Genomic DNA, 20,854 nt, shown 5'->3' on the forward strand with positions numbered 1-20,854 from the left:
TGTGAAAACACCCTTAAAAACCTTGACACACGTGATTTGTGTGTAATTGTAGAAGCCACAGTTTCCCTGAAAGTGTGTGACCTTTGAGTCTTTAATGGTAGCTGCAGCCCTGTAGGTCCATTCATTTGAAGTTCCATCTGCTGAATAATAAATGTTGAATGGGAACAAACCTGTCTTCACCTCTCCTCAGTGGTCCAGGATGCAGCCAGTAAGAAGAGCAACAGTCTCTTATTGGACACGTCAGATCTGGCCATCAGTCAGTACAGTCTGCTGGGGCCGACGCCACCTCGCTCTGCACCGGACAGCCCAGCCGCCGCCGCTCGGGACGCCTCCTCAGCAGCACCTGCTGACGGTGAAGAACCTGCTCCTGTGGTGGTGGTGGAGGAGGAGGGAGGTCAGACGGTCACAGCCGAGGTTAGCCCTCAGAGTGAGCCAGATCTTATCGCTGATGCCAAGTCTGACCCCGGTATCACTGGAAGCTGTGACCAGAGCGCAGTGCTTCTGTCTCCTGTGATCATTGTGACACAACAGTTTGATGAATCTGCGACCGAGGAGGCTTCCTGCTTCGAGGAGACCCGAGAAGACGCCAAGATCGAACCTGACGCGCCTTCGACGACGGAGTCAGCTACAGCTGAGCCTTCCGACTCAGCCACGCCGGACTCTGATGCAGCTGGTACACTTGAAGTTGGTACACCGGATGCAGACCCAGATTCCTCTCATCCCATCCCAGACTCTCCTGACCTTTCAACGTCCACTCTATCCTCGCCGCTGTCCACAGATGTCGTAGCTGAAAGCGATCAATCTGCGACGCCTGACCTCTTAACCTCCGATGAAGTACCAGAAGACACAACCTCCGTCCAGCATCCCTGCCCCTCGTCGTCACACCCGCCTGGCACAGATAGTCCGGTGAAGATCAGCCTCGGGTCGCTAAGCGAGGCGATTGGTTGCAACTCCGCAGCACCTTCTGTAACGCAGACGACGCCGCAGCACGCCACCGACAAAGCGGTCTACTTGACGGGAGAAATAAAGGACAACTGGGAGGTGGAGAAGGTAAAAGAGGAGAAACCGATAGAGGCAGCAGAGGAGAAAGAGGAGCATGAGAGAGTCAAAGACGTGAAAGAAGAGGAGATAGAGGAGGAGAGAGGTGAAGCCCAATCGGGAGGTGTCGACGACGGCTGCCGATCCTCTGAGTCACCGGCAGAGAGCGCCGCTGAGCAGAGAGAGAGCGAAGACGAGGCAGATGGCGAAGAAAAAGGCGGGGAGCTTGAAAGAAAGGAAGATGAGGAAGCAGAGGAGAAGGAAGATCGTGCAGAAAAAGAAGGAAAGAAAGAAGAAGAGGAGGTCCTCCAAAGCCCTGAGCCAATGGAGTCGCAGCCAGAGAGCGCCGCTGAGCTGCCATTGGACAGCGTGGCTGCCATCAGAGACCTTGTGTTTGAAGTCACTGAAGTGGAGATGGTAGTTGGCCCGGGTCCCGACAGCAGCCATACACCCTGACAGACACGTTACCATGGCAGCCAGATCTCCTTTACCAATAGAGAGCCGAAGTCCCGGACCAGTGGTCCACCGGAAGGGGCGGGACTTCGCCTCTCTATACCTACTTCACAGTTTCTTATTAATAAACGGTATAGAGAATAGAGGAGAAGGAAGAGGGGAAGGTTAACTCATTATATTATTACTGCATCACATTTATACGACTACATTTCGAAATAGACAAAATGTTGTTTTTACATACTTAATTATTTTCTTGATTAAAAGCTACTTCTTTTGACTTCTGCTGTTTACATTTGCTGTTTTTTTCCCCGCTAACTAACACTGACTGAAATGGATAAAATGACCCAATAAAGATGTAAAATGACGTTTGCATCTTGACCTATATGTCATATAATCATTGTCTTTAATTGTGTCATTTTTATGGGGGGGGGCTGTCTATGATACTTCTCAGAGACTACTACTACTTACCTCGTCTGCTTCCTGGAAAAAAAAAAATGTGTTTGTATGACTCAATTTTCTTACAACGACTCATATGTTGTTTTTAAATTTCTTAATGTCAGACATTGAATGCCTGCGTCAGTCTTGATAAAGGTTAGTCGACTGAACAGTGTTGCCAGATTGAGCTGGTTTCCACCCAAATGGGCGACTTTTGATTAAGTTGGGCTTGTAGATGAAATTTGGGCTGCTTTTGTCAGCATTTAATAACAATAATAAATTGGTCTTATATAGCGCCCTTCAAGAAACCCAAGGACGCTTTACAAAGAGGGAACACAAAATCATACTGATAAATAACACAGAGGAAAAAACTGTAGCCAGGTAATTAAAACGAGTGATGTGTAGGAAGAGTTAGAGTCATAGGCCTCGATGAACAGGTGGAGCTTGAGGTGTTTTTTTTAAAGTGTCCAGGGATGAAGCATGTCTGATTTCAAGAGGGAGAGAGTTCCAGAGGACGGGGCCGCGGCGCTGAAGGCTCTGTCGCCGAAGGCTCTGTCGCCGAAAGTTTGCAGACTGGCGTGGGGGGTTGGAGGGCAGACCGGTGTCGGAGGATCGTAGTTTCCGGGATGGTGTAGTCTAGTGCGGGTGAGAACCCTGGCAGCTGAGTTCTGGACATACTGGAGCCGGTCCAGGGCTTTGCTGGGTACCCCGGACAGGACTCCTTTACAGTAGTCCAGACGGAAGGGTCTCTGCCACGGAGTCGGAGAGTGATGGCCGGAGTCCAGAAATATTTTTGAGGTGGTAGAAGGAGGATTTTGTGACGGATTTGATGTGTAACTGAAATGAAAGGGTGGAGTCCAGGATGACGCCTAGGGTTGGCGGGGGTTTTGAAAATATTGTGAAAACAATAACACCAAAAAAAGCTGTCATCAAACAGATAGAGAGAATGAAAATATTTCATCGCCGTTGGGGATAACGGTGGACCTTACTGTGACATGGGAATTTGTGTATTTGGTGCACTCTGTGGGCTGCCATAACCTATTTATGTAACATTTTATCTTTGGTTATTTGATGCAGATATGAAGCTTTGAATGCTCATGATGTGTTTTCTATTATGTATGTCATGGTTTTACCGTCTCACACGGGTTTCTGGCAAATTTGGGCTGGTTTTTATTGAATTTGGTTGGTTTTAAGTTGTGATTGGGCTGGAAACTGGCAATCCGGGACAAAAGCTGATATGTTGTATTTCATAAATATACCACAATATCGTCAACAAACCAAACCAAACCAAACCAAAAGGGAATCTATCTAAACGCATCCGACAGGCCTAGAAGGTACATACAATGAAACACACAACAGCGTTTGTACTAGAAAACTGTCCATGACGTGAACACACAGGAGGAGTTTATGGATTTATTTTTTATTAAAGAACCTGAGGATGACAGATAGTGAGAGAGATGGAGAGTATCTATAGTCCAGTACGTGATTATGTTTACAGTGTCTTGTTAAAGTAGCAATAATATCAATTATTATAAAAAAAACACAATAATATACATATATTAACAATAACTTACGATAAAAAACAGAACCATGCGTCAAAATGTAACTATATGTGCAAATATGCCTATAAGTAACACAGCATGTTGCTAATCGTCAGTGTCCTGCAAACACAATACAGTATGTGTGACCCCCCTTTTCATATGTAGTGTAGTCAATGGCACAATATACTTAAAGTGGATCTGCTGTATAGCGCTCTGATTCACATTTCTACATTCAGACATGCTCTGTAGTCTAGCAGGAAGTGCCATGCTCAAGGGAACCTTACTTGTTACCATAACCGTGTTGACTCAAGTTGACAAACATTCAAGAATTTAGATGCTTTTCAACCAGATGTTCCTCTCCTACGATTTAAGACTTAGAGCCGGTTAATGTTCTTTAAGGAAGGAAGGTTTCCTCCGATACAAACTAAGAATAACACTGAGTAGATATACAGTCAGTGACCAGAAACATAGAGACCCCAGTACTGTGTCGGACCGTCTCCGGCCTCACTGCCAGCTGCTACATGTTGCTAGCAGTGACTTCCTGTAGTTAAAGCTCACCTGGCGAGTGGATGCCCCCCTTTTAATGGATTCAGGTTCACCTGAAGAAATAACTCTGGATTCAGCTTTTAGTGCAATTTACAACTTTTAGGACCTATTGATTTAAATAAGGACTATTCAAGTGTTCAGACTGGGAAGTTGATTTACATAAAAAAAAATGATCCGCTGAGTTATGGTACGTGTCCACAGGGGCGTTTTTTATCGCGAGGGGACGCGACGCTTCCCAGCATTGGACGCTTGGTGGGCTGTCCCTAGAAACAAGGCACTCGGCTCCTGATTGGACGAACGCTTTCCCGCTGTTGCTCCCAGCTTTCAAACCGGAACCAGTATGGAGGCTCGTTTGAAAACTTTCTTCTCTTATTTCACTGAAATGTGTTTCTGAAAACATTTCAGTCGAGAAATAATCCGATCAGTTGATGAATCTGTCTTTAATTTGGATCGACAACGTTTATTTTAAAAGATCCTCGGGAGTTTCGAGAGGCGGCGAGTTGCGTCGGACTACATAAAGTAGACGAGCCTTCAACTTTATGCAAATGAGGAGCGGGCGTCTTCACGCCTAGTCTCTCGAATCGCGACGCCACGCTACCAGAATGGCTTGCGCGGCTGCTTACATAGACAATGAGTGGACACGTACCATTACAGACATCTCTTTCCTAATGTAAGTTTATGGGAAAAAGGTCTTTTTGGGCCCAATGGCATCACGTGACGGACACGGAAGTTGTAGTACCGCCGTTTGGTTGCTACGAAAGTTGTCTTCAAAGCCCGGCGCTCATCCTGGAGCACTTGGTGTTTGGTGGCCGGACAATAACACAATTTATCGGGCTGTCAACGTTAATGCGATAATAATGTATTAACGCAAATTCGTTTCAACGCAACAAATTTCTTTAATGCATTAGCGCAATCTGGTTGTAGCGGGCTCAGTTTTAGAATTAGAGCGAATATACTGGTATCATATGAAACTAGAAAACCAAAAGAGTCCATCGGTACCAACCATGTCATGATAGCTTGTCGGGAAAGATGCTAAATAACGCTCCAAACTCACGCTAAATTTTGGCGAGGAAAAACTGGCATGAAGATATGTGAATGAAAATGGGTTCGATGGGTACCAATAATAAATATATACATACATTTGCATAAAGCAAGCATATCTGTCCACTCCCAAGTTTATAAAAGTATTAAATACTTGACAAATTTCCCTTTAAGGTACATTTTGAACAGAAAAAAAAATGTGTTATTAATTAGCGATTAAATATTTGACAGCCCTAATAATCATTTTATGACGTAGTGAAATGCTGTGTATCCAGTTGGAAAGAGAGGGGCCCACTTCTTCTGCAGCGACGGGGTTTCTACTTTTCTCGCCGCTGAATAAATGTAATACTGTTCTGGTTTGACATCAGTAACACACAAAGCACACCGAGTTGTGCCCACAAAAATGACCAGAGCCACATGCTGGCACAAGAAGGCAGCATTTTAAGCTTCAACTTAGAGCCAACATTTCTCACGCCGCCACTTTCACACCGGGGTTTGCTTTTTTGAATTTTCGACTTAAGTGTAAAAGCACCCGAAGTTAAAACAATGTGCCCATTTTACAGCGACACGGACAAAAGACAGCTATGTACATCGTAGTGCATGTTAATGAAATGATTGTAACTTGTACTCTCGTGTGATGGATGAGTCATATTCATTATTATCTACACCGATCAGCCATAACATTATGACCACCTAACTAATATTGAGTAAATCCCCCTTTTTGCCGCTAAAAACAGTCCTGACCCGTCGAGGCATGGACTCCACTAGACCTCTGAAGGTCTGCTGTGGTATCTGGCGCCAAGCCGTCAGTAGCAGAACCTTTAAGTCCTGTATAAATTGCGAGGTGGGGCCTCCGTGGATCGGACTTGTTTGTCCAGCACATCCCACAGATGCTCGATCGGATTGAGATCTGGAGAATTTTGGAGGCCGAGTCGACACCTGGAACTCGTTGCCATCCACATGATGTAAAAGAAAACGTGATTCATCAGCTGAGGTCACCTTCTTCCATTGCTCCGTGGTCCAGTTCTGATGCTCACGACGTGCCCCATTGTAGGCACTTTTGGCGGTGGACACAGGTCAGCACGGGGCACCCTGACACCTTTCTATCGGAACCAGCATTAACTTTTTCAGCAATTAGAGCTCCAGTAGCTCTTCTATTGGATTGGACAACACGGGCCAGCCTTCTCTCCCCATGTGCATCAATGAGCCTCGGGTCTGACCTTGTCGTCCTGACCTCTGCAGACCGGGAACATCCCACAAGAGCTGCAGTTCTGGAGATGCTCTGACCCAGTCATCCAGCCAGCACTATTTGGCCCTTGTTGTCAAAGTCGCTCACATCCTTACGCTGGCCCATTTTTCTCTGCTTCCAACACAAAGTTCAAAATGTTCCCTTGCTGTCTAATACATCCCCCCCCACTGCCAGGTGCCATGGTAACCAGATAATCAATGTTATTCACTTCACCTGTCAGTGGTCTTAATGTTGTGGCTGATCGGTATAGGAAAACAATAACTCATCAACATATATTAGAAATGTCTGTTTACATTCTTTCAATGATTTGCTGACCCACTAGGAAGTCACTATAAGAAGCCAGTGGGTAAGGAAGACTTCTACCTATCTGGTTAACACGATGGTGAATGAATGAAATGATTAAAAATACTAGTTAAAAATCTGCAGGCTCATCATGATTATGTATTTCAGCCTTTACGATCAATGTCTAGTAGCTATACCGATGTGATGCCTTCAGTCATGAGGGATTCTAGCAGTGAAAATTAAATCTAAAGATGTAACAGTGGTCATGCAGGAGGTGGATGAGTATGTGTGTGTCTATCTAAGAGTACTGGTAGAAGGGTTGCTCATCAGGTCTGAAGCCGTAGGCAGTAGCTGGTCGTCCGGGTGACGAGCTGGTCTGGTCGAAGACATCGTTACCATCTCTGGAAAAAAACAAAGCCAGTCAGATTAACGCAGACTGTGACTGTTATCCTGCTGTTTGTACTTAATGGTTGGTGCAGTTTAAGCTGGTTAAAGCTGGACTTCATTCTGTTAAAGACCAGCTCATGTTCCTGGAGTCGTTGAACTCACCCCGTGTGGTGCAGGTCTCCATTCTGCGACTGCAGGTCATTGAAGAAATCTGGGCTGACTGAACCGTCTGCTGGAGTTATCCCATCTAAAGACACACGAGGATCAAATGCACACACATAAAACAGAGTTTCTTCACAAGCATATCAATTAACTTTGTATTCTTTTCCTGGAAATGTATTAGATAAATTACCAGCTATTGGGGAAATAGCAGAATATAATTATTAAATAATGTTTATAATAAAGTAATTTTTTATAGATTTGGAGGTAAATACTGTATTTGGGGTAATTTGGCAGTAATTCTAAAGAAATTTCAAATAGGTTACTTGCTAATTATCACCTAATTACCATGACATTTGAGGACCTGTAAAAGGACCGAATGTTTTATGGCTGTACTAAAAATTAGTGCAATGTTGTTTTACATCAAATTCAATTCGATTTTGAATATTTTCTGATGAATTGTTGACATTTTATTCATCCACCACATGATTAGACACTTTTTTCCTGATGAAAAAATGTGCTTAAATCCTAAAACAAAGAATTCAGAAACAATTTAAAAACAGAAAACACTGAATTTTAGAAAATAATAAAATGTATTTAATAGATTTGTGTGTGTGTGTGTGTGTGTGTACCTGCGCTATAGAACAGATCAGTCCTGTCGTTGTCGTTGTCATAGAGATATGGTTCAGACTCATCGGCTTGGCGACTCTCGACCATCTCCAACCACTGGTTGTTATGGAAACGGAACTTCTCCGACTGAATTTTCCTCCCCCACTCCTCATCGTACTCCTGGAAGATGAAGAAAAGGGTCAAAACATTAGAGAACAACCTCCAGACAAAGACAGGGAGGTGTGTTCCTATTCCATATTAAAGAAATGACTCTCTGATGGGTGACTTTTGTTACTTCAAAAGGGAAAGTTCAGGTGTTGTGAAGAGGGGTTGTATGAGGTACTTCTCCATAGTCGGTGTATTATCTACAGTAGATGACGGTCAGCATGACTCCAGTTTGGAGAAACAGACAGGAGTACCAGCACTGGAGCAAAGCGATGTACTGCTGTGGATTTTAGACACCTAAAAAAATCTATATCAGTTTAAGTGTACGCTATATTTAGAATATTTTTACCTTGCTGTCAGACAGCCCTTTCTAACGGGGAACTGAATCCGTTATCTATGCTCTTCAAAGCCACCAGACTCCATTGACAAAAACAGTAATTTGGTGTACCACGGCCTCGATCGGTTAGTTTGTTTGTGTTATTGTGCGACTTTGGTGAATCCAAACTAACCCTTTAAAACAGTGTTTCTCAAACCTTTTTTTTCTGTGGACCCGGGACCCACTTTTTCAAAATAACAAACCATTGCGACCCCGAAAGGCCTCTTATATAAATCATGGTAAAACTAGATTTGTGCATAAATGAACATGACTATTTTTTATTGCCACTTCCACATCACCTTGACCAGGTAAACCAGACATTTCAAAAAGTGTTCGATAAATCACTACTTTGTTTTATGCATGCGTTACTGAAAACATATACCAATGTTAAATACTTTATAAATGAGACCAAATAAATACATTCAGGTGGAGTTAACTGCCTCTCGTTCCGCTAGTCTTTCATATTAGATTCAATGCTGTAACAAGGCTTCAGTTATCAGAACAATATGAACATTCAGGCTCCCTCATGTGGCTCAAAGGTGCACTGCAGATATAAATGTTAAATAAAGATTATGGATTTGGTGACCCTTAAAAAAATCTGCTGCAACCCACCTGTTGGTTCCGACCCAGACTTTGGGAATGACTGCTTTTAAATACACAATAACACAAACTATACGTTTTGTTTAGGTGAATAAAATCTATTTTTCTGCTGCTCCCGTCCACAGCAGGACATCGCTTTGCTCCCGTGCTGGTATTCCTGTCTGTTTCTCCAAACTCTACTGTAGGTAATACACTGACCTCACTTCAAAACATCCAAACTATCCCTTTAAAGTTGCCACCCTGTGTGTGTGTGCATCAGCAATGTGTGTGTTTCACTTACAGCAATAATATCGAGGGTGTTGTCACACACTTTCCTGATCTCAGCATTCTTGTCATGCATCAGGTCTATCAGGTAGGCCGGAGCCTCTGCAGAGGAGGTTAAAGAAAGAAGATTGTGTGACAGCGTGTGAAACCTCAACTCAAGGAGCTGTGATCCCGACTACAAGATTCTCATTCAGTCTTTAACTGTAGTGTAGACAGAGTGCACCATGGGAAGGATACGGGTGTCTTTGATGATGACGTCTCGTGTAGCTTGGTGAAACACCATCTGATAGAAGACGTAGACAATCTGACACACAAACTCATCGTCCTCCTGTTGGGCTGCATTCAACAAAAAGAAGAACATTCGGAAAGCAGGTTATAAAACTTTCATATTTCATATTGCCTGTGAGCACTATTTGGTTTATTTGTTTTTTAAAATATAGTTATAAATGAGTAGCCTCTTCTAATCTTCTCTTTTATACTTTACTGTAAATTGTATTATTATTTGTATTTGTATTTTATTATTTATTTTATTTTATTATTTATTTTATTTTTCTTTATTTACTTATTTTATTATTTATTTATTTCATTTTTCTTTATTTACTTATTTTATTGTATTATCTACTTTATTTTTCTTTATGTACTTATTTTATTATATTTTTCTTTACTTACTTATTTAATTTTATTGTTTATTTTATTTTTCTTTATTTACTTATTTAAATTTTTTTTTTACTTGTTTTTTAATTGATTCATTTTTACTTAGATTTTTAATATCACAATGAATATCTCTCTTTTATTTATTTTATGATCTCTTTATTTTTATATTATTTATTTGTTATTATTATTATTGTATTTTTTAACTAAGTCTTTTTTACTTAATATTTATCATCACTATTACTATCTCTCTATCTCTCCATGTATAGAGATATTTATCTATGTACATTTACCCCTCCGGTAAGGCGCACTGACACTTAAAAAACAGAACTGCTGATCCATGTATGCCCTGAAAACTTCATTAAACAAAACTATGAAATCATAAATAAATAAATAAATAAATAAATATACAGCTTTTTATTTGACCATAAGGTCATTGGGTTATTTCATTTAAACAATAATAAAGGGTGTGTAAACATGTATCACTCACTGTGCTCCTGAGTCTAAAACACAACATCTTGAACAAAGCCACAGGTGTATGAGTGTAGGTGTATGTATGTATGTGTGTGTGTGTGTGTGTGTGTGTGTGTGTGTGCGTTACCATTCAGTAGCTCGATAAGGGCGGGAATAATGCCAGATTTAGCCAACATGGCGGCACAGGCGTCATCCATGGAAACGGTTCCGATCATTATCACCACCTCCAGGATGAGGTCGTCCTCTGCTGAGCCTGAAACACACGGTGCCTTCACATGAAGCTCGTGTTTACGACGCGGGAAGTCGTGTACACGATATGCTCGGCGTTCAAGTGGTTAAGTCGTGAGAACACCGCTGCTAGGCAACAGCAACATGGACCGCTTGAAAGCCCGTCTGAGGACGACCCAATGACATCAATTCCGATAGTTGTATTATCACTCTTTTACATCCACTACTGTTGGTTTTGTGTTATTAGTCCTACTTGTATTAGTTATTACAGCTGCTGGGCTATTATATTATATTATATATATATATATATATGGCTTAGACCCCCAGAGGGTTAAGGGATGTTCTGAAGCTTATATCTGTGCCTCTGAATGTAATCAGTACCTGGTTTAAGCCTGTCTTTGAGGTAAGGTACCAGGTTGTACTCCTTCAGCACCAACTCCCAGTCCAGGTCCGGGATGGTGAGGTTGGCCAGCGTCCCCAGACACTCCAGAACCCACTCCTCCTCTTCCTCTGCTCGGATCTCTGCTGCCAGGTCACCGACATAGTCCTGACGGGGACGGACAGAAGACGTCATTCACGACACTAAATCCCTCCAGTGAGATAAAAGACCACTTCTACTGCTTGCACTACCGATAACAGTAATACTGATACTTGTGCTGATACTAATATAACCATTTAGGGAGTAGCATTTTGACTGTGTGTTTATAACTCACTATGAACACTGGTTTGGTCGGTCCGTCATGTTGCGAGATGTTTCTGATCATCTTCATCAGAAGGCCGTCTTTCATCTTCAGAGCTCTCTTCATGAGCATCTTCAGCCCGTTTCCTACAGACAGAGAGACATAAACAGAGACTCCGTACAGTAAAACAGAAGGAGTGTCCGTCTTCCTGAGCCAGAAACCGAATCAAGACTCAACTCAATAGTACGACGCCACCACTGGCAGACAATGGAAGACCTACTTGTGGGGGAAAGTGTCTACTCCTGGAGGAATTTACAGAGATAGTGAGACATTATCTGGTCGTGAAATGCAGCTCGGATAATAAAGAATACCTTCACACATGAGCTGTGCGTTCCTCTTGTTTGCAGCCAGGTTGATGCAGATGGAGATGAGCTCCGCTTCGGTATCCTCCTCACCGTGCTCATACAGCATTTGCATTAGCTAGACACAGACACAAAGACAATTTCACCTGAGACTTTAGAGCTGTCAAAGCCAGTATAGATGTTGAAGTTAAAGAGACAGTTCACTCCAAAGTCCTCTTATCTGTAGCGCTATTTATCAATCTAGATTGTTTTGCTGTGAGTTGCTGAGTGTTGGAGATACTGGCCGTGGAGATGTCTGCCTTTTCTCCAGTATAATGGAACTAGATGACACTCGGCTTGTGGAGCTCACAGCGCCAAAAGTACATTATTCTACCAAACTACACCCGCCGACTGTGTCACCGTGCAGAAGGAAGCGTGCACCGACTCATGGACGAGAGGCTCGTGACAGCGCGAGATGTAAACATTTATGGCGTGTAACGTTAGCTAGCTCAGTGGTGCTAGCAGTCATGAGCACAAACCTCTCATCAAGCTGGCGGGTGTAGTTGGGTAGAAAGAAAATAGTTCCTACATGAAACTGCTCACAACAAGGTCTGAGGATCAGCTTGATTTCGGGGAAGACACATTGCTGTTGAGTTTTTAATATGTTATTATTTATTTCATTTTTCTTTATTTACTTATTTTATTTTATTGTTTATTTTTTTTTCTTTCTTTATTTTATTTTATTGTTTATTTTCTTTTTCTTTCTTTCTTTATTTTATTATTTATTTCATTTTTCTTTATTTACTTATTTTTTTATTATCTATTTTATTTTTCTTTACGTACTTATTTAACAGTTTTTCAAACGTTTTGATTTTGGTGCTTTGAGCGGTATCGAAACAACTCTAATAAATAGCACAACAGGTGAGAAGACAAGAATATGGATTTTTTGTTATTTTGGGGCTGAACTTTCCCTTTAACAATTCTTATTCCTTAAGATGTTTAAAGTGGTTTTCAGTGGGTTTCATCGTACCTGAGGTATGCAGTCAGTGTAAACAAACATGCCCTTAAACCGGTCATCGATGCTGATGTGATACAGGATACGCATGACCACTTGACGGTTGCTCTCATCACCTGCATGACAACAAACATACACACGACATCAGTCAAGATATTCTCATACTCTGGTTAATAACAACTGGTTAATGGAAAAAATAACCACCTTACAATATCATGTAAATCAACACTTCGTTAGCATGCAGATGTTAAGTAAGGGATAATGTTTACATCATGTTCACCATCTTATAGGGCAGAGTATTAGACATATGTGGCTGGCAAATTTTGTTTGGATGATGGTACTAAATGAAAATTCAACGGACGATGTCGGGACTTGAATGTCTGTACCAGATTTACTGGCAGCTGTTACTGTAAAATCACACATGTCAACCTCATGGTGGCGCTACAGGAAAGGTCAGAGGATCACCAGAGTCAGTAGGATTAATCCTTTGGGATCATGAATGTCTGTACGAAATTTCACAGCCATCCATTTAATAGGTAAGATATTTCAGACTGGACCAAAGTGGTGGACCGACATTTCCATCCATCGAGCCGCTAGCATGGCTAAAAACGTAACATTATGGGCTCCGTCGTTATTCATCACATGGCTACTGTACTGTGAATAAAGCATAAATGTAAATGCATAGACAGTAGGCGTTTTCAAGGTTCTAAGAACCCCACTTTTTTTTTTTTGTGTCCGCACCATAAGAACTAGGAATGATCGTAGTTCTTAGAACGCCGTTTTGAGGGACTGTTATTAGCTCCTATTTCAGACTAGAACAAGAGGAACCGTGAGTGATGTAAGTGTACGGTGATTGGTCAAACACGTGAGCCAATGCAGCAGAGTTCCTCTCAAGGAGTCCCCAGAACTGTCTAGTATACAGTATGTATGCTATTATGTTAGTGTGCACTCTTACCCAACAAGGCAGTCAATTTCGGTAACAGTCCAACTTCCACCATCTTGCCTCTGAGTCCAGAGTCAAAGGAGAGGTTGAGCAGCAGACGCAGAGTCAGGTTTAACAGGTCTTCATGGTCACAGGGAACCAGGCGAGCCAATCGTTCTACAGTATCCACCTCGGCCTGAACATCACAAACACATACAGTAGTATATGACGAGAGAACATTCTGCATCACGACCACAATTCCTGTTGAGACATTCAGACTTCAAATCCTGACTACAATGACTCAACATCACTTGGTCTCAGTGTAAATAAATACGTTAAATGATATTTTAGGTTCCTCCTCCGTCCCTCGTCGCTCCGTTAATCTCTGCCGACGGGATGAATCTCTTCCACTCACCATGTCGTTCTTGTTCTCCAGGAAGATGGACAGCTTCTTGAGGAATGAAACCACCAGGACCAGCAGCTCCTCGTCGTCCCGTTCAAGAACTTTGACGAGCAGACCGACGATGTTTTTGTTCCTCATCTTCAACTCCGTCCTCGTGTCCTCGGCCAGATTCAACAGGAGGTAAAGAGACACTGGGAGACGGCGAGAGGGACATAAAGAGAGGAAGAAATGAGAAACAGAAGGAGAGAGAGAAAATTAGAGATAATATAAGAAACTTAAGCCAAAAAATACTGATTTCATTCAAAAACTTGTGTTTTAGGTTTAATAAAGCTACTAGCTATGAATAGGAGTGAAACAATACTGTGAACTAATGCTGCTTTCACACAGATGGAAATAATGTGGTAATGATTCAGCACTACTCTACAGAGTAAATGGTAAATATGGGTGAGAAAGTCTTAATGCATTACTTATAAAATACAAGTTGCTGGGATGTGACAAGGAATGCACTTTAAAGCTGGGGTAGGCAGTTTTTGTTTTGGCATCATCGGACGAAATGTCCATAATAACCTTTCAGCATATTGTAATTCAAGTGTTCTGAGAGATACCTAGACTTCTGCACCTCCTCATGGCTCTGTTTTCAGGGTTTAGAAAATGACTTTGGCCAATCACAGGTCATTTCAGAGAGAGGACGTTCCTATTGGCTGTTCTACAAATACAGATACATGTACACGTCCCTTCAGATGGTGAAAGCCTGATTCAACGGCGGAATATCCTGCAGGAAAAGTTGCTATTCCAGTATTGGTAACAGCTGCCTTCACTGCAAAACAACCCCCAAAAAATGAAGACGAACTTATCAAAGAGAGTCCGACAATATCGGCGAAGCGTTTCAGAGATGGAGAGAACATGTTGCAAATAGTTTATCCTTCTGCTAACCGTAGCCATGAGGTCACACCTGCGGCTAACTAACACCGTGTCCTAACTGGATGTGACGCGAGCGAGCGTCAGTGATAAAATCAGCTTGATTACACCGTGTTCTATTGGAGTGTTCTAACTGGCCGCGAGCGACACAACGTTTTGAGCTGAACTTTTGTCGGACGCCCCGTTTCAATTTTTTTTTCTGTCGCTCGCGTTGAGAGCGCCTCAACATGGACGAGGAATGGCTAAATAGTTTCGAAAAAATGAGCCGTCAGGGCCGCTGACAGCGAGAGGAAACCGGGTCAGTTGTCCTGGATGTAGATGAGGACATTAACTTGATTATTGTCACTTTGAGCACAAGCATTGACGCTCGCAGTTAGAGAAAATGTTGCCTAATAGTACAGTAATAGTAGTATAAATAGTTTAGCCTTCTGCTCACGGCTACGGTTAACGTTTGTAGAAACTTTTAGCAACATTCAAAGAGTTTAGCCTTCTGCTAACCATAGCCAAAGACTTCAGCTCATTCACACCAGATCAGGGTTGTGCGGCGGTGTGGGAGAGTCACATTAATGGCTCCCTGACTGCGCAACAATTAACGTCTTTTGTTCCCTCATCGCTGGGTTGTACAGCTCTGGATCACCGATTATCTGATTGGCCATCGCAGCGTGACGTCGGGTTACGTTTCTCCAAAAGTTTTTTTTGCCTTTTACAGAAAACTCCCTGGAACTTTTGCTCAAATATCGGCCCAAAAAACTGCCTACCTCAGCTTTAATTTGGATTTAACAATCTTACATCAACACTGCATTCACATCACAGCAAAGAAGAACACACTGGTGTTATTGCCACAGTATGACAAAAAAACAAACATGTTATGTGATACTGAAACTCCAGTCCACCTCTGAGCAGCTGTTCCTGTTTAGACAGAAGGCCATGGTATTTTCTCACAGCTTTGTCCTGATCTCTCCTCAGAGAGCCGTTCTCTGGTGATGACTCGCGTACACAAATGAGAGTTAAGGAACACGCATTGTACACACACACACACACACACAAAATTGTGGATATCTCTAATGTTAATTCTTTACAGTCAAGCTTAGCTATTAAATGTTAAAACGGCTTGCCGTACCTCTCTATACAGGAGGAGGGTAGACAGCAGAATGAGCGGATGACAGCAGACAAAAGGATATAAGCCTTGTTTTTCTTGCGGAGCTCCTCGCGCCACACATCGTGTCTCTTCAGCTCGTGTTCCACCACGCTCATACACAGCGCTCCGATCTTATAATGACTCACCACTCCGTGAAACTGGGAGAAACTGGAGGAGAGAAGAGGAGACGAACCATGTAAAAGGGATGAAGCAGAACAGTACGACATACTAACACAATGTGTGCCATTGTGTGTGTGTGTGTGTGTGTGTGTGTTACCTGGAGAAGCAGAAGAAGATGTAAATGATGATGGTAGCAAGCTCTACGCTCTGTTTCCAGTCCTCCCTCAACACTCTGGCCAGAGCACCAAGGGCTGCCTCTACACACACACACACACACACACACACACACACACACACACACACACACACACACACACACACACACACACATTCAGTTATTAATGTGAGGTGATAGGACTCATACAGGTACAGCAGACTGTGGCACTGTTGCTGGCACCATTTGGTTGCCTGCTACAGAAACATCCTTGTTAGGAGGTTAGAGCAAAAACCACCTACAGAAAAACAATCTTTACCGACAAAAAATACAAGAGAGAAGACTTCACAAACGCACCCTTTGATTGGCTGAATGAAGGACAAATGCACCACATCTTAAGCTGCTAAGTAAAATAAGTATGCATGTAAATGTAGGTATGGGTTACCGTTGTGTAGCAGCTCCTCCAGGTTATCAGGGTTGCGGGCGAGCTGCAGGATGAGAGCAGAGCCTCGGATCTTCTCTGGGATGCCTTCGTAGAGCATTTCAATGTACTCATCCACTCTGGTTATACTGGCTTCCTCATTTAACTACACAGACAAACAGAAAACACAGACACAGACTGTGACTGACTAGTGACAGCCAGGGCATGACACTATTCCAGTGAACAATAAACATGAGATTTGAAGTTTTTAGGTTTCAGTTTTCCACCAGGAATGAGTCCTAAAGGTGTGAAAGGGGCTAGTGTTTTACGTTGTTGTACCTCCATTCCTTCAAACGGTGTCAGCTCTCTGGGTTTCACGGTTCTTTTCTCTTTCTTCTCCACTGGGGACACAAAAACACAAACAACCACAATAAAAACTACCGTATTTCCTTCAAAACTTGACAGTTTGATAATTATTTTTTTGGTTTATCATTTTATTAGATACTGTACATCTACGCATGAATCTTCTCATCATGTATTCAACAAAATATATATATATGTAAACAAGATTGATATGTAACAGGATCTACATGTTGAGACTCTACAGCAAGGGTGTAAAAACGGTGACCCGACTGACTTTTGCCCTCTACGGGGGATGACTTCCTGTTCTGCAGGTAGTAGAGGAGCTGCTCCACCTGGGGCAACCGGGAAGGAGGGATGAGTTTACACTCCTCCACCACTTTCTTGGCCAAGGCTCCCACATCTGTACTAGGAGAGAGACTCTTCACTCGGATACTGGAGGGAGAACAAAGAGAAGGGTGACAGATAAAGGTGGTTGGCTGGTGGACTTCATCCATTTTCACATCTTCCAGCAGCTTTATAGGAACGCAGTGAAGTGAAATTTAATACTAAGTAACTTACATTCCTGCAACAGAATTAAAGACCATTGCAAAACCTAAAAGACGGCCGCTATTCGATCTTTCGGAGGCTGTAGCAGGCTCATTTTTAAAGCAAGAGTGAAGATACTGGCATCATATGAAACTAGAAAACCTACAAATCCATTGGTACCAACCACGTCATGCTAGCTTTTTGCAAAGGAGGTTAAATAACACTCCAAATTTACGCTAAATTTTGGGGAGGAAAAACTGTCATGGTAATTTTAAAAAGGTGTCCCTTGACCTCTGACCTCCAGATCAGTGATGTAAATGGGTTCTATGGGTACCCACGAGTCTCCCCTTTACAGACATGCCCACTTTATGATAGTCACATGCAGTTTGGGGCAAGTCATAGTCAAGTCAGCACACTGACACACTGACAGCTGTTGTTGCCTGTTGGGCTGCAGTTTGCCATGTTATGATTTGAGCATATTGTTTTATGTACCTGTGAGGGTTTCTGGACAATATCTGTCATTGTTTTGTGTCCTTAATTGATTTACAATAATAAATATATACATACATTTGCATAAAGCAAGCATATTTGCCCACTTAATAAATCACAATATATCGTCTTGCTTACAGTATCGCAATATATTCAGTCGTTATCCCTGTATCATGATACGTATCTGACGCCAGATCCTAATGTTTAGGATACCAAACTATTGAAAATACATCAAACTAGTATCGTTCCATTTCAATTCAAGTAGAGAAAGAAGAACAAATGAAAAGAATAAGAGTTTTGTGTAGAAAATCCAGAGTTCACTCACATTTTTTGTCCCTCCTTTCGTTCGCCCAGCATATGTCCTCCACCCTCTCCCAGTATAGACGCTTCCACCTCATAGTGGACCACCAGGGCCTTCTCTGTGGGGTGGACATCCAGACTGCCCGCAGTCACTTTGCTTTGAGTGAGAACAGATAACAGAAAGTTAAATAAACAATAACTCAAACATCTTTGTTCCATAACTTTGTAGAACTCTTTTTAAATACATAATAAATAACCTTTGCATTGGGGTCAAGTTTATACATGTCTATGTATATATATATCTATGTATATATGTCTCTGTATATATGTTTATGTATATATGTTTATGTATATATATGTATGTATGTATGTATGTATGTATGTATATATATATATATATATATATATATATATATATATATATATATATATATATATATATATATATATATGTATATATATATATGTATATATATATATATATATATATGTATATATATATATGTATATATGTATATATGTATATATATATATATATATGTATATATATATATATATATATATATATATATGTATATATATATATATATATATATATATATATATGTCTCTGTATATATGTATATATGTTTATGTATATGTGTCTATGGTTAAAACACTGTGAACATTTAACCATCCACCATAACAATAAGGTAATATATGAAGACGCCCAGACACAGATATCCCACTCCCCTTCATCCAGGGTAGCACCAAACCCCGTTTATCAATCCGTCGGTTTATCAATCGGTCGGTTGAATGTGTTTACCGGTGAAAATATAGGTCGATTAGGAAATAAAATACATTTTTTATGGTCTTGTGGTGGATTCGGCACTGTCGAAATTCACCAGGCAGCACAGGTTATTTCCTTATACTGATTTACACGGATAAACTCCCTCTTATTCCACGAAGGGTCGGTTTAGGAGAAACATGATTGTGGAAGCCAGCAGGCCGGTTGTTAAAAGCAAGATTATTATCAAATATGTGTTTTATCTGTGGATTACATGTATGCCGAATTGATTGTTGGGTTGTATTGGTTTACAAAAACTCTTAAAATATCTTATACTTGGTACTGGCTTTGCCCAGTGAGCAAGAAAACATTAAATCCCCTTAAATTTGACTAGTGTTATGCTTGAGCTTCTCTCCATGTACGCCGGTTGTAAAATGCAAGATTTTGTATCAAGTATGTGTTTCATCTGTTGATTACATGTATGCCGAATTGATTGTTGGGTCGTACTGATTTAGAAAAACTCTTAAAATATCTCATACTTGGTACTGGTTTTGCCCGGCTAGCATGAAAACATTAAATCCCCTTAAATGTGACTGGTGTTTGGCGTTCGCTTCTCTCTGTGCACCGGAAGCAAGCACTCCGGTTGTTAAATGCAAGATTATTACCAAGTATGTGTATCATCCGTGGATTTCATATATGCCGAATTGATTGTTGGGTCGTATTGGTTTACAAAAACTCTTAAAATATCGTAGAGTTACTACTGGTTTTGCCCGGCGAGCTAGAAAACATTAAATCCCCTTAAATTTGACCAGTAATTGGCGTGAGCTTCTCTCCATGCATCGAAAACAGGCACGCCAGTTGTTAAATGCAAGATTATTATCAAATATGTGTTTTATCTGTGGATTACATGTATGCCGAATTGATTGGTGGGTCGTACTGGTTTACAAAAACTCTTAAAATATCTTATACTTAGTACTGGTTTTGCCCGGCGAGCATGAAAACATTAAATCCCCTTAAATTTGTCTGGAGTTTGGCTCGAGCTTCTCTCCACGCATCAGAACCGCACGCATCAAGACTAACTACAGATGATGGGGGATTTATATAACAAACAATCCTTTAGTCTCATCTAACCTAGGTGCTTGTTAAACGTTTAAATGCTGCCGTATTTTAATTAGCTATATTAACGCCCAATAAGCATTGTAGTAAGGTTAGCTGTTGTTACCTTTCCACCAAAAATACACTGAAATAATGTGAAGTTAATGTCTCACCGTTTGAGGTAGCGCGCGTCATCCTGCATCTTCTTCCAATGTAGTGATTCAGATTTATAATTAACTTAATAGCTCGATTGCATTTAATGTATTCCCCCAAAATCACGGTCATATAGATCTGAGGTCTGACTGCTAGCACTGTCAGATACTGATGGGTCGGTCACGAACGAGTCGGCTTTTTGAGCCGGCTCTTTTAAAGGGACTATTTGTAACTTTCAGAAATGCTTGTTAACAGCGACACCTGTGGCCGTTAAGTCAACGAAAGTCAGCGTCTTGTTGCTCGTGCTTGCTTGCTCTAAATAGACACGAACGAGCATCGCTCAACACAGTGAGGCGACACACGTCAGCTAAAACCACAATATCACTATATTTCAGCTGCTTGGCAGTAATGTTAGCGGACCAGACGAAGGTCTCTCCATGAATCACTGCTGATCCTAGTGTTGGCTTTTCCTGCTTCAGACAGCTCCGCAGTGAGTAACGTTATCGTCTCCAACCGCGCCCGGAGGGGAGACACCGGCTCCACAAGACACGGA

The 20,854-nt window shown here is 41.7% G+C and overlaps 2 protein-coding genes across 5 annotated transcripts in view; one reads left to right on the forward strand and one right to left on the reverse strand.

The window, feature by feature from the left end:
- The window catches only part of LOC119499438 (protein Niban 1-like), a 30,865-nt gene extending 17,303 nt beyond the window's left edge, over window positions 1-13,562 (forward strand). For 3 of the 4 annotated variants that reach the window (XM_037788758.1, XM_037788757.1, XM_037788759.1), the window contains one exon: window positions 191-1,885. In XM_037788758.1, coding sequence (XP_037644686.1) covers window positions 191-1,494 — 1,304 coding nt within the window. In that variant the 3' untranslated portion in view covers window positions 1,495-1,885. Of the gene's footprint in view, window positions 1-190; window positions 1,886-13,549 lie in introns of those variants that run through there. The other variant, XR_005209397.1, reaches the window with a different exon arrangement.
- Window positions 6,741-20,492, reverse strand: LOC119499441 (kinesin-associated protein 3-like). The gene is made up of 20 exons (XM_037788761.1): window positions 20,322-20,492; window positions 18,313-18,444; window positions 17,248-17,405; window positions 16,950-17,011; window positions 16,635-16,776; window positions 16,193-16,292; window positions 15,959-16,083; window positions 15,671-15,769; window positions 13,872-14,050; window positions 13,490-13,652; window positions 12,550-12,650; window positions 11,550-11,658; window positions 11,212-11,324; window positions 10,880-11,045; window positions 10,398-10,523; window positions 9,383-9,481; window positions 9,162-9,247; window positions 7,764-7,920; window positions 7,135-7,219; window positions 6,741-6,986 (listed from the first exon to the last, which is right to left on the reverse strand). The coding sequence occupies exons 1-20, from the start codon at window positions 20,348-20,350 to the stop codon at window positions 6,884-6,886; spliced, it is 2,334 nt and encodes a 777-aa protein (XP_037644689.1). The 5' UTR covers window positions 20,351-20,492; the 3' UTR covers window positions 6,741-6,883.
- Between the last annotated feature and the right edge of the window lie 362 nt (window positions 20,493-20,854).

Source organism: Sebastes umbrosus, chromosome 12 (genome assembly GCF_015220745.1).
Source record: "Sebastes umbrosus isolate fSebUmb1 chromosome 12, fSebUmb1.pri, whole genome shotgun sequence".
Classification (NCBI taxonomy): domain Eukaryota; kingdom Metazoa; phylum Chordata; class Actinopteri; order Perciformes; family Sebastidae; genus Sebastes; species Sebastes umbrosus.

What these genes read in the sequence shown, in the direction of transcription:
- LOC119499441 (XM_037788761.1), bottom strand. Translation starts at nt 20,350, where the DNA reads ATGCAGGATGACGCGCGCTACCTCAAACG. An exon ending in ACACTGACTGCATACCTCAG is followed by an intron (nt 11,659 to 12,549) that starts GTACGATGAAAC and finishes GTCTGTGTCTAG; the next exon opens with CTAATGCAAATGCTGTATGA. An exon ending in CGCACAGCTCATGTGTGAAG is followed by an intron (nt 11,325 to 11,549) that starts GTATTCTTTATT and finishes CTCTGTCTGTAG; the next exon opens with GAAACGGGCTGAAGATGCTC.